General features: G+C 35.9%; 1 protein-coding gene across 1 annotated transcript; it reads right to left on the bottom strand.

Moving 5' to 3' along the window:
• Positions 1 to 5,170: 5,170 nt before the first annotated feature.
• LOC149237967 (universal stress protein A-like protein) lies at positions 5,171 to 6,452 on the bottom strand. The gene is made up of 4 exons (XM_089366894.1): positions 6,207 to 6,452; positions 6,028 to 6,131; positions 5,814 to 5,932; positions 5,171 to 5,669 (listed from the first exon to the last, which is right to left on the bottom strand). Exons 1-4 carry the CDS (start codon positions 6,391 to 6,393, stop codon positions 5,573 to 5,575), a joined length of 507 nt encoding a protein of 168 aa, XP_089223020.1. The 5' UTR covers positions 6,394 to 6,452; the 3' UTR covers positions 5,171 to 5,572.
• Positions 6,453 to 13,092: the final 6,640 nt, after the last annotated feature.

Here is a 13,092-nt window from a genome sequence, read left to right on the forward strand (position 1 = left end):
ATGAGACAACTAAGACCCAAACCCTAGACAAAGTCCTCCTCCAAGCACCAATTCATCCCTCCAATAAGCCCTTCCAATTAGGTCAGAGATCAACCAAATCAACAAGAATCAATTCTGCTTCAACCATCTTCCAGCTTCAACTTCGACCCCCAACTTTGACCTACAACTTTAACCTACAACTTCATCCATGTAGCAGCTACATAAACCCTAGCTTCTTTACAGGTGCGAGAGGAAAATAGCCCAAAAACATTCTTTATTCTTTCTTCTTGATTTATCCTTTCCTTCTTGATCTTCGCACTTGCTTCCTTGCTTCTTCTAGCTTTAGGTCAAACTTGATAATGAGAGAGATTGAATTAGTGATGAAATAAGGTCGATGTTTCTTCTATTTATACACATTTTAGGGGTTCAAATTCCTTATTTTAGGTCGACTTCTCATTTCCTAGGCCGACTTGTGCTTGGAGGTTTCTACGACATTCTAGACTCAAAATCAACATCTTTTACATGTTACGACTTGCCCGAAAGGGTCTTATATAATGATAAAGGCTCTATTGACTCAAAAAACATATTATTTTGACATGAAAAACCTTAAAAGCATGAAGAATATGTTGTACCTAGATGACCATAAAAATGGAGCATGAAACCCATACTCAAAATAATATTTTTCTTTCTTTTTTCTTGTAACATAAAATATACATAATGAATTGAGGACATTGACAATTATGAAAACCAAAACTAGTTACATTTTCCAACAAAAGGGTCTTTGGCCTTGTGTTTTTCAACGTTTATCTTTGCTAAATCATAAAATATAAAACCACTAGATTCAAGCCTTTGACTTCCATGCTAGCCCCACTTCTTTTCTATTGGTCTCTGCTACTGCTACTCTTTGCCATGCTAGCCCAACACTTAATCATCATGGGCCTCACCTCTTGCCATGCTTAAAATTCTTCTAGGCAACCCTTCTCGGGCTTAGTTGTCAAGTGGGGGCCTCCTGCCCTAAAACTCTACCAATCAACTATGATTGTCTCTATCGCCCGAGCTTACATCATCTTGAGCTTGCGTCATCCCAGCCATTCCTTTGTGCACGCTCCTTTGAACCTTCTGGAGAAGCCTCCCGCAACGGTGAGCTGTTATGTGGGGCTCCACAACTAGCCAATCAAAACACTTTCTGCCGCAATGCTATTTGCTCCACATCTCGTCAATCCTCCTTTAGCCACTCTACTAAAAGGCTCCACCATGTTTGCGAAAATGCCAAACTAAAAAATGCTCCAAAGGGTCTTCCACCAAGTTAACGCTGCAAATTCGACTTTGGGGGTACTGAACTTTGTCTGACAATAACTTGAGATACATGAGGCCATTTTGAAACTTCCCTATACCACTTGAAAGCTCTTTTAGAGCTCTTTCCATCTAAGTGGTTCTCAACTGTGTTTGAAGAGATATTATAAGCTAGAAATGGCTTCAAAGATCCTGCACCATCACCACCTTTGCCTTCTACATACCTTGAGATAATCTTCATTCTTCTTGCATTCTTCTCTACTTTTGTCTTCATCCTCATTACCTTTTCCATCAATGGAAACACATTTCTAACCTATGTATGTTTCTATCTTAAATCCATTTCCAAATCCTTATTAACAATAGAAAATGTGTTTGCTTATGACTTTTGTTTATTTTTGAAATTATGTATTTAAACAATTAATAAATTTACTTAAACAATAACATGAATGTTGATAACCATTAACTTTACGATAATTCAATTTATTTGGTTTGGACCTATTGCAAATTAGATTGAGTATAAATGCTTTATAATGATTTGTTGAGCATTGGAATTATTCATATTTTATAGTAAGTGTTGAGCATTCGAATTTAAATTTTATAAGAATCTTCAACAATGTTATGTCAAAGTAACAAAATTATGTTTTCGAAGTATACATGATGTGGTCATTTCATCAATTGATTATGATGTCATTGTTGGGTAATCTTCATGTTTGAAATTATATATTTAGTTACAATCTAGGAATCTTGAAAACACATTAATTCAAAGATGTATGCTTTTTTATAGAGAGAGAGAGTTCAAATAATTTTTTTTCCAAAATAATGTTTTATTAGTTAAGATGTCACAAGGTTGAATCAATTTAAATTACTCAAAACCAAAAATACTATGTACATACTATGAATTGACATAATTATAATATCTCATATTGGATGCTTCTGTGATTCATGATATAAGTCAAGATCTTCCGGAGAAATCACGTAGAAAACTTAGGGTCGACAAGTTTTGAACCTCTATCTAGGTTCATCATCAGGACAAGGATGAGGAGCAAGATTTGAGGAGCAAGATCAACAGACCACTAATTTATATCAGACCAACTATCAAAAAAGAAATATAAATAAAAAGATACGTTAATGGATAAAAAGAAATTTATTTATTAGTTATTTTTGAATTTAATTTTAATTTATTTAATTTCTATTTTTATTATTCATAAATTATTATATGACTCTAACAATTTCTAATATTTTATTATATAATTTATTAAGATTCAAATATCTTATCAATTAAAATTATATTAAATATAAATAATGATTGATTAAAAATTATATCTATCTAATAAGAAAGGGAAAATTATATAATAATAATAATAAAATCCATAAATACAATAATAAAACAAAATTCAAAATAAAATCAAAACAAATAAAAGAAAAAAGATCCTACAATAGAACAAACACCAACCAGAAACGGAGAATGAAACAAAAGAGGAAAGAAAAACTGAGGAATTAAGAAGAAAAAAAAGACCCATAAAGTGTTTAATTCAACATGTTTTTTAAAATTATATCCTTTAAACTAATACATTTCAAAAATTACATTTATAACAAATCTACCGATTCAAGTTTCCTTTACCTTAATTTATTATATATGTTGTGAAAGTAAAACTTGTATCCTCATTTCCCGGATGCAGGAGTTTAAACGCACTGATACGATGCAGCGACCATGGGTTGGCAAGTGGCGAGGCCACCTGGTCACCCACGCTTCCACCCAGAAGGTCACCACTGAAATTAATGGCATACTAATGCACTGCGCAAGCCGAGGCTTCATCAATTCGGGTTTTAAGATGGCCTCTTTAGACCGTCATCCTCCTACTCCGTCTCCTCTAAACTGCAATTGTCTCCCTGCTGCTGCAGAGTCGAGCTCGCGCACAACAACGGGGAGACGCTGCCAAATTCTGTGTTGCATTAAGATGGTGGATGGTGAACACTTCTCGTAGAATCTTTTATGTTGCCTTAGCACTAGTTCTTCGGTCTTGAATCTCAGCCCTGAATCGCTAATTTCATCTCCTTATGCTCCAATTGCCCACTCTTTCTTTGGCTCTGCTCCTTCTCATCCTCATCCACTTGTTTTTGCCTAGGAGAGCATGCCTCCTCTGCGTCATAAAATGCGCTACAGGAAGGGCAGTAGCAGAGGAAAAACAATTCGCCCCCTCCTTATTCCTCTCTGACTCGTCCCCCTCGGACTCATCCTCCCCTTCGACGGCTCATTTCTCTGAACGCTACCCAGCCACTCGTAGCGGTCGGAGGCGGGCTCAGACTGCAGGTCATCGGCCTGTTGATGCTGCTCCCCAACCTCATGCTGCCTCTGCTTCATCCTTGCATCCCAGCCATTCGGCTCAATTTCAATTTCGTTGCACGCTGGAACGTCCCTTCATAATAGCATCTATCTCGGTGGAATTTAGAGAGGAGCCACAAAACTCTGAAAACCCAGCCCGCAATACTCAGGCGCGGAACACCACCAGCGAGAGAAAAGCCCCTGGAAGCAGCTTAGGGACGCACAGAAACAGTGAAACAGCTCAGGGACACACAGAGGTAGCTCAAGAACGCACCAATCCAAACCGCTTCAAGAACATGGAAGAAAATCCGAGAGATAATCAGGATGCAGAAGAAGACATGGAGGCATACAAGTGTCTGATAGTGGAAGAACCTCCTCCGCCTAACGACACCTAGCTGGTCAAGGTCTTTTCAGGTTCTGGGTTCCCGGCTCTATTCAGGTGTTTTTTTTATTATGCAATGTTGTTAATTTTGTTAATTGTTCAAGAAACTCTGGTACTACAGGCTGTTACCCCTGCGTGGGCAGCAAACTTTTATAATTTTGGACTGGTTTCCCCGGTGAGGGCAGTCTCTTTCAGTTGTTGTTGTTAAACATGGCATATTTTAGACGTGCTCTGCGGAGGCCGGTGCCTCCTTGTACTATTTTGTTACATTAATAAAATTAGTCAAATTTAAAAAGAAAAAAAAAAACTTGTATCCTTATTTCCTTCGATTCTTACTATTATATTTTGTTCCGTTAAAAAGGCGTCACATTTTGTTCTCTAAAGAAATTTCTTATGATCATGTCTTTGCTTGGATTTGTCTAGGGTTTTAACCATCTTAAGATCCAAACTAATATGTTTATCTGAATGATAATTGACACATTCATTTTCTACTTTTTAGTTATTTAATGACTTATAGGTGATGGATTTGTTTCAGTGTCAATCCTTCTACTCTGACTTCCAACATAACTTCTAATTCTTGGAATTGTTTCACAATCTCATGACTTCTAGTTCTTGAACTTGTTTCATAGCCTCAATCATTTGACACCAACATAACTACTAGTTCTTGAAGTTGTTTTATTAGTTTTTGAAGTTGTTTCATTATCTCAGGACTTAGTTCTTGTAAATGTTTCACAATCTCAAATTTGCTATTTCAACCTAACTTCAGTTTTTGGACATGTTTCATGGCTTCAAAACCTCTACTCCAACCTAACTTTTAGTTATTTGATTCGATATATAATCATAATATATTATATATTATGTATATCCTTTATTACTGCTTCTTTCTTCTCCACGCGGCATTGTTATAAACAGCTCATAAATAGTTGGATGGGGCGCCGAGGAATTGAAACAATAAAACTAAAAGTGAGCAAGCAGTACTCTATCCATCATTCCAGGGATTCACCAGACGCGTATTAGGCAAGTGTATGTCATACTTAATTCCATGGTTGTTGAATTTATAATCATAATTGCACAAGAGTTCATATTTGGAAAGCATGCCATCATTAGAAATCTCGACGCTTAAAGGCACTGATAGTTTTGCTGGCAAACACCGTGATATATAGTAGTTTTTGAATGGGAAAAATCAGTTAACTTTTATTTCATAGGATTCCCAATAGGAAAAGCAAGTTCCTCTTGGTTATTAATTACAACCATCCTATGTCACCATATACAATACAATAAAGAGGACTAATATGAATACTTAATGCTTCAGAGATCTGCATTTACAATAATGGGCTCTCTTGCAAATATAGACTAAACCATCATCTAAGTCAGTAAGTGTCTCCATGTCAAATTTTCTTTTCTTTCTCTGTCAAATCAAAACTCAGAGTCTCCAATATGGCCATCCTTAAGTCGATTGCAGATTCCCAGAATATTCTGGGATCTGACGGACATGGGCGCGGTCAATTTTTTTACCGCGCCCATGTCTGATCCCGGAATATTCTAGAAATCTGCAATCAACTTAAGCTCACCGCTCCATAATATTCACTACATTTTTACATTTTTTCATTGTTGCAGACATTCTTGTTCACCACCACAACAGGGCAGGCTGCATTCTGACAACAGTAATCACTCACACTTCCCACAAAAACCCTGCACATCCTACTCAAATCAATCAGAACCTATTTTGCCTGAAATCCACCCACAACCCTCAAATTTACCTAAGTGTCCTTTCACTCTATGCACAGAGAAAACAAAGACTTAGTACAATCCACAAATTTGAGTACAGGCACTTACCTCTTGAAAAAACCATGGCCGTGGCTACCCATCACCAGAAAATCGGCACCCAACTTGCCTGCAGCTTCACACAGCCTCTGCTTGACCTCACCCACAAACACCTCTGTCTCTGCCTTCACCTAAATTTTACAGTATCGTTATTATTGTAACTGTTATTATCATCCAAACTGAAAACTCTGGCACAGATTTTCCAAAAAACATGAACAATACTCACATTGTTGTCTCTGCAGATAGAGATAGCTCTCTTGAAGATCTTTTGGGTCGTCCTGCGCGCATCCATTTCCAGAAGATTTACAACGTCCTCACTCACTATATACGCTGTAAAGTCACACTAAACATCAGATTGAATATTATATATAGCTGTATATATCATTATAATGTGTGTATATATACCAGGGCCAGCAGCAAAGCAAGTATCAGGCTGTATATGAACAACAATGAATTTGCAGAGCTGATGTTGGGTGCCATCTCCATGTGAGCAGTGGGCAGGGAAGAGAAATTTACAAGCCCATAACAGTGCACTCATACTTTCTTCAGATTCATCCACACCCACCACAATAGTCTTGCATATCTCTTCCATTTTGTTTAGTGGAAGTCTTCCTGTACAAAGACTCTAGTCTAGCCTTGAGGAATTCTTACAAAATTAGGACTGCACACAAATTGAGAAGGGTTTGCAGCTATATATATAAGCCTCACCTTTGCCAGTGGAAGCTTATGGTTGGTTACTTTAGGTTGATCACCCATCCATTGCCTATCATTATCAATGACCACCTATAATCAATAGGTTAAACGTGTCATAATGACATTTAGACTTAATATTTCAGCATGACCCCATTGTTTCACTTTATCACATCCTGATCTTCATATTTAGAAGAGAATTTCATTGGGGCAGCACCATTCAACTTAAAGGCCAAGTTTCCAAAGTCAGAGGAAGTTGCCTTGAAATTGTGATAGTTTGAAATTTGATGACTCAATGTGTTGTAATTGCCCCTATTTTTCTACTGTCCTAGTTCATACAATCTAACCTAACTAGGATTACGCTATTAAAACCTATTTTAATATATTAGGATTACATAGACTTTAGTTGTGATGCCAACTAACTTTTCAAATTATTCACGTTTTGTTTAATGAGGTGTCACACATCCACGAGACACCGTTTGCTCATTTATGATCTTATAAATCTTTGAATATGTTATATAAAGTGAGTAGTATCTTTGGTGTAGTTTTTAAATGTTTGGTTTTTTTAATATATATATTTTTGAGATTGTGATTTTTTTAAATAAAATTTTCAAATATATAAATATTTTTCAATTAATTAATTAATATATATCTTTGGTGTAGTTTTTAAATGTTTGGTTTTTTTAATATATATATTTTTGAGATTGTGATTTTTTTAAATAAAATTTTCAAATATATAAATATTTTTCATTTTATATATATATATATATATATATATATAAATTAATTAATTAATTGAAAAATATTTAATATTTAAATTTTGTAAGTTATATAATTTGCATCTACACTTTATATAAAATTTAAAAAATAAAAATAAAAAACCTAAAATACACTCTCTAATAATGTTATGCTAAGTGATGGCCATTGGTGTATGACCATTATTTTATTTTTTTTAAATCTAGGACAATCGGTAATTGGTGAGAGTTATCCTGAACAGACCCAAGATCAAATCTCACTGGCTGCCAATATAAATCTAGGCTACGTGCAACCGCCTGCAAGCCGCACAATAGCAGGAAACTTATGCCTCAACAAGAGCCGAGACGTCCGCTATGGGGTCGCCTACTCTTCTAGCCAAGACACAGCAGGTCATATATATACTCAATGAGATTTGAACCCTCATCTCGCGGGTTACACCCTGGAAACTTACCGTTGAACCTCATAGTAGTGTATAACCATTATTATATCATGAGACAAACCCAGGTTAAAGCAAAGTAGCAAAGGCGTTGATTCATTCAAAGTAGCAAATGAAATTCCCCATTAAGTATGAGCTCCCAATTACGAAATGACACATAAAATATGAGCTTCACATTTAACAATGATGGTATGGTTCCCACCGAGGGAATAAGCTGATTACGGAAAGTTCTCAAGGTTTTGAAAATTGTTCGTTAATTTGATTGATTTAGGAAAGAATAAATAGTTTTAAATTTTCTTAATTATTTAAAAAAAAATATTATTATTATATTCTAGTGAATGTAAAATGACATATTTTAGTGAATGTAAAATGACATATTTTATTTTAGCAGATGTAAAATGATAGTTTTTTTTAATGGTAAAATGATATGTTTATTTATATGAAAAACAGTAAATTTGAATTTATATTTTGTTGATATCTTTCTGAGTGTTTTTCTTTAAATATTTTAGTATTTTTTTTAAATCAATTTCCTAAAATAGGTCATTTGATGGGTGTAATAGTGACTACACATAACAAGGTGCTTTCAAATCAATGAATCAATATGTTTTAAAATAACTTTTCATCATTTAAAATTATGAACTTTTTTTTAGTTTTTTGTAATCCATGGCATAACAAGTCCAAATATGTTCAACATCAATGAATGTCACAAAGTTGCACAAAGTTGCAGGTCCAAATTGTCTTAACATTGTAAGAATAGTTTTCTCTACATTTATAAGATAGTCAAATGATGTGCATATTCTTTTCATAGAGCAATATGTAATTAGTCATTTGATTACTTGCTCAAGCTTTTTTTCCCTTTAGTGTTTCACATCTTTTGCAATTGCCTTTTTTCCATGTAAGGACGCCTCTACATATAGAGATCTAAGCAAAATTTGAAACTTGGTTTATAATATTTTGGATTCATTTGAAGGAGATACTTGTGATGTGGATTGAAAGTAATTAGTAGCTCCCATTGTGCTATCCATTGATGTCAAAGATGGTTGAGAATGTCATCAAGTTAATTACATCTAGGGACTAGTATTGGAAAATTTAGCTCTTCATAGAACTTGTCTCAGGAAATCCCTGATGGTTTGAATCCCTTGAAGGAGAAATTTGTATCATAATGTTCTCCAAGTTATCAATAAGATGAGTTCCACCATATTCATGTACCATGGTTTTGGATATCTATTCTAAATCATCACATTCATTGATAGATTCTAGAGCTTATATGTATGACAATAGACAAATGTGTTCTTTAATATTTTCATTAAATATTGATTCTCATTTAGTATTGATACAAACACCTTCATTCTTATAGAGTGGAGTGTTGCATAGATTATGAAGAGCCATCATAACATTTTTGGGTTGAACATAACAAATAAGCATTTTTTCTAATCCAAATCTTTTTTTAGAATAGCATTGTCATTCTCATTGTGTCACTTGAGTTTCTAAACAATGACACTTGTTCCCCATGCAAATCTACAACGACATTTATAGTTGTTCTTGTGAGTCCAATTCAAGCCTTTTTTAAGCCAAGCGGCCCTGTTTGTGCGAAAGCTATTCTTGGTAAGACCAACCTTTCTTCCAAAGTTGTCAATGTTTTCACAGATGCTAATTGTGTTTTGCATTGGATTTGTGAAGGCATGCCAAAGTAGGCAATTGTTCATTGTTCATTGTTTTCATGCAGAGTTGAATGGATTTTTGTCCTTTATTAATTGTCAAATTTACAAAAGAAGATATTATGATATGAACAATGTAACACCCTCCTCCCACATCTCCCCAAGTAACTGGCCAACTAAGGTAAACATGTGATGAGAAGTTACTATGATATTACCCGACCTCCTAAGTCACATTAAGGAAGTAGAACCGATGGAAACACACCATATAGACCTTCCACATCAGCAACAGGACTCCCTGGAACCATCACAAACTCTCAAGAAACCAGCCCCCAGGTCCCACTGATATTTTAGACCATTTAACCCTCGGACGCTCCCTTGATATGGGAATGCATGCATCTAGGAGGATTTGGACGCTCCCACACCATGGGTATGCCAGTGTCTAGGGACTTTTCTGCCCAGTGTTGTGCCTGCGTCCCTGGGTTTTGAGACACTTTTTCAGGCCCAGAGCCTAGGTCACTGCCCAAAACTAAATGACACCTTCAGAACAGAAAGATAACAATGGAATAATGATACAAATGCAATCACTTGAACAAGCCCTTGACTAGGCCCCTATTAGCCATGACAGGCATTTCGTCAAACATGTCACAAATATGTAATCTACAGGTTTAAACAACATATCTGAGAATAGGGGTCTCATACTTATCCGAGAATCACTAAGAATCATTGGTCCCTTGTATCATTAGCCGCATTATCATCTATTAGGTCATAGATACATTGTTTATTCATTTACGAATCAAAACAAGAGGAGATCCATACATCATCACTATCATAATACATGCTTATAACCATCATAATAACAATAGAAATATAAAGATACATTAGCCATGTAATCCACATATAACCCAGTATAATACTCATGAAATAACAATGAGAGATAACCTCATATTAATGATGCAAAAGCCAACTCGGTATGGGACTATCACATACCACCCAACCGTAGACATGGCTGAGCCAAATCTCTCTTCAGCGAGTCACCCCTGTTCCATATTTTAGCATGAATGTGGGATCTCATAAAAGGCATCAATCAAAATCATTTAGGGCTTGCAGTATTTATAATAACCATCTACTCAAACATGACAAACATATTGTTTATTTGAGATTTATAACACAACTCATTACGGTATTTACAATAATAACCACATATACACACATACACATTTGCTTCACCCAACAAATAATCATACTATCTATGGAGATTTATAAATCCAACTCAATGCAGTATTTACAATAATACACACACATACACATATGCACATTTTCTCAACCAGAAAATATTAAAATGATATGATGCATGCATCTGCAATGAGGGAATCTAGAGGCTCACACCTCCACCCTCAAAGTAATACCAGGATTCACCTGCTTCCCAGGAAGTCCAGAATCCACTGCCAAAGTCAAAACTACATCAATGTCTAGTACTATAACCTTGTGCCACTTGTCCTCTCAGTGAAAAGTTACCTGCTCATTCTTCCAGGGCAAACTCCCAATGTTCATTTGATCCCATCTGGCAATGCTAATGACCAAAACATATATATCCTCGGTCTTCCCTTCTTTGCTACACAGTCCCTCGGGCAATTCGGTCACCCCTTACGTGTAGTCACTCACCTTCCAAGTTCCATTGGCACCCCCATCTGGAAAGTCCATCCCTTGGAAAGGCTTCCTCCCATCAAAAGATACAAAAACTAAGGCATATACCTACCTCAAAACCATCAAACTGGTCATAGCATGCTCATGGCAATAAATGGACACTATTGGGTACCAGTGTCCCATAATGGCCCTGCTCCTGAATGCTTTACCAACATACTGCTACTTGTTCCAATTCATTTTGTCAATGCTACTAATGCTTGTCATCAGTTTCAACCACCCAACCGGGAATTTCATACTTTCTTGTACCAATCACATCATTTCCATTAGATTCAAAATAAATTGAAATAACTTCAAATCATACCTCATCGGTGGACCATCAAAGAGGTACACTTACAATTATGTTTGCTTCCTGTCACAACAAGTCAAACTAGCATATTTGACCAAATCATCACGTATAAACATATCACATTAGGTTAGCTCAAAACATAACCATCATAGATCAACATCGTAAATCACATGTAACCATCATAAACCAGAATCATAGATCACATGTAATCATCATAAACTAGAATTATAAATCACATGCATAATAAAATTGAAATAAAATATTGATACTTATCCTTCATCGATCCTTACTTCTGCCTTTGTCCTTTCTTTACACACATCGGATCAATTTCCACACCTAGCAAACACCCAATGCATTTTTCTTTCTTCAATCACGTACACATACACAATGTACATCACAACACATACATCCACACACAATGTATGACACTACACAATACATTCACCTACACGTGACATACCACACATACACCTACACCCAATGTACAACACAACACAATACATACTCCTACATCTAGTGTACACCACAACACAATACATATACCTACACCTGATGTACAACACACTACATATACATACACAGAGTACAACACAATGAATACACATGTCACGATACCACAACTACACAATGCACATACATAGTACTACATGCCCACAACACAACATCTACAACATGCACATAATACCACATGTACATCAATATTGTACATACAACATGTACACAGTACCACCTGTAAAAAGCACCACCTGCACAACAGGTGCATAAAATCACATGTGCATGGCACCACTTGCACAACGTGTACACAATTCCACATTTACATCATACCACCTGTACAACGTGTACACAATGTCAGATGTACACAACACCACATACATGACATGTACATGACACCACATGTACAAAACATCATATGCATGACATGTACACAACACCACCTGCACATAACACCACATGCACAACATGTACACGGCTCCACATGCTCACATCACCACTTGTACAATCATGCACACAACACCATATGTACATAGCACCACATGTACAACATGCACACAATACCATATGGACATAGCACTGCATATACAACATGTACATAGCACCCTATGTACACAGCACTACATATCCAACATGTGCGCAACACCATATGCACACAACACCACATATCCATCATGTGCATAGTACAATATGTACACAACACCACATATCCAACATGAATTAAGCATCATCTATATCCAGCATTGCATATGCAATGTACACACAACACTATATGTACCACATTGTACATAACATTGCATAAACAACATGTACACACACTATATATACACAACACTGCATGCGCCCAACATCACAGATGCAACATATACAACATATGCACAATAGTAGTACCACACCTCCAAAACCACACTGTCTCTACCAAGAAACCTTGCTTCTAGTGTCTTATCCATGTTTTTCCCAGCATACCACAGACCACACTACTTTCATTTCACTGATGTATCTCTCAGCATTATCATGTCCATAACATAAAAATAAACATAGTATAATCACATAATATCAATTAATATCCACATGATATTGACCTCGGAGATCTATCAGATTACTCTCCCCACTTGATTCCCCATAAGACCAGGAACCTCATCATGCCACTCACTTGCATAAGAAATCATTCCTCCACAAGAATGATCTCTGACAACCCTGTCGAACAGTGACATAGATACATGGATACATACATATATATAAACATTAGCATAAAAAAATCATGATCCT

Source organism: Pinus tabuliformis, chromosome 8 (assembly GCF_031772625.1).
Source record: "Pinus tabuliformis cultivar Carrire ecotype Pingquan chromosome 8, CPIR1, whole genome shotgun sequence".
In the NCBI taxonomy this organism is placed as follows: domain Eukaryota; kingdom Viridiplantae; phylum Streptophyta; class Pinopsida; order Pinales; family Pinaceae; genus Pinus; species Pinus tabuliformis.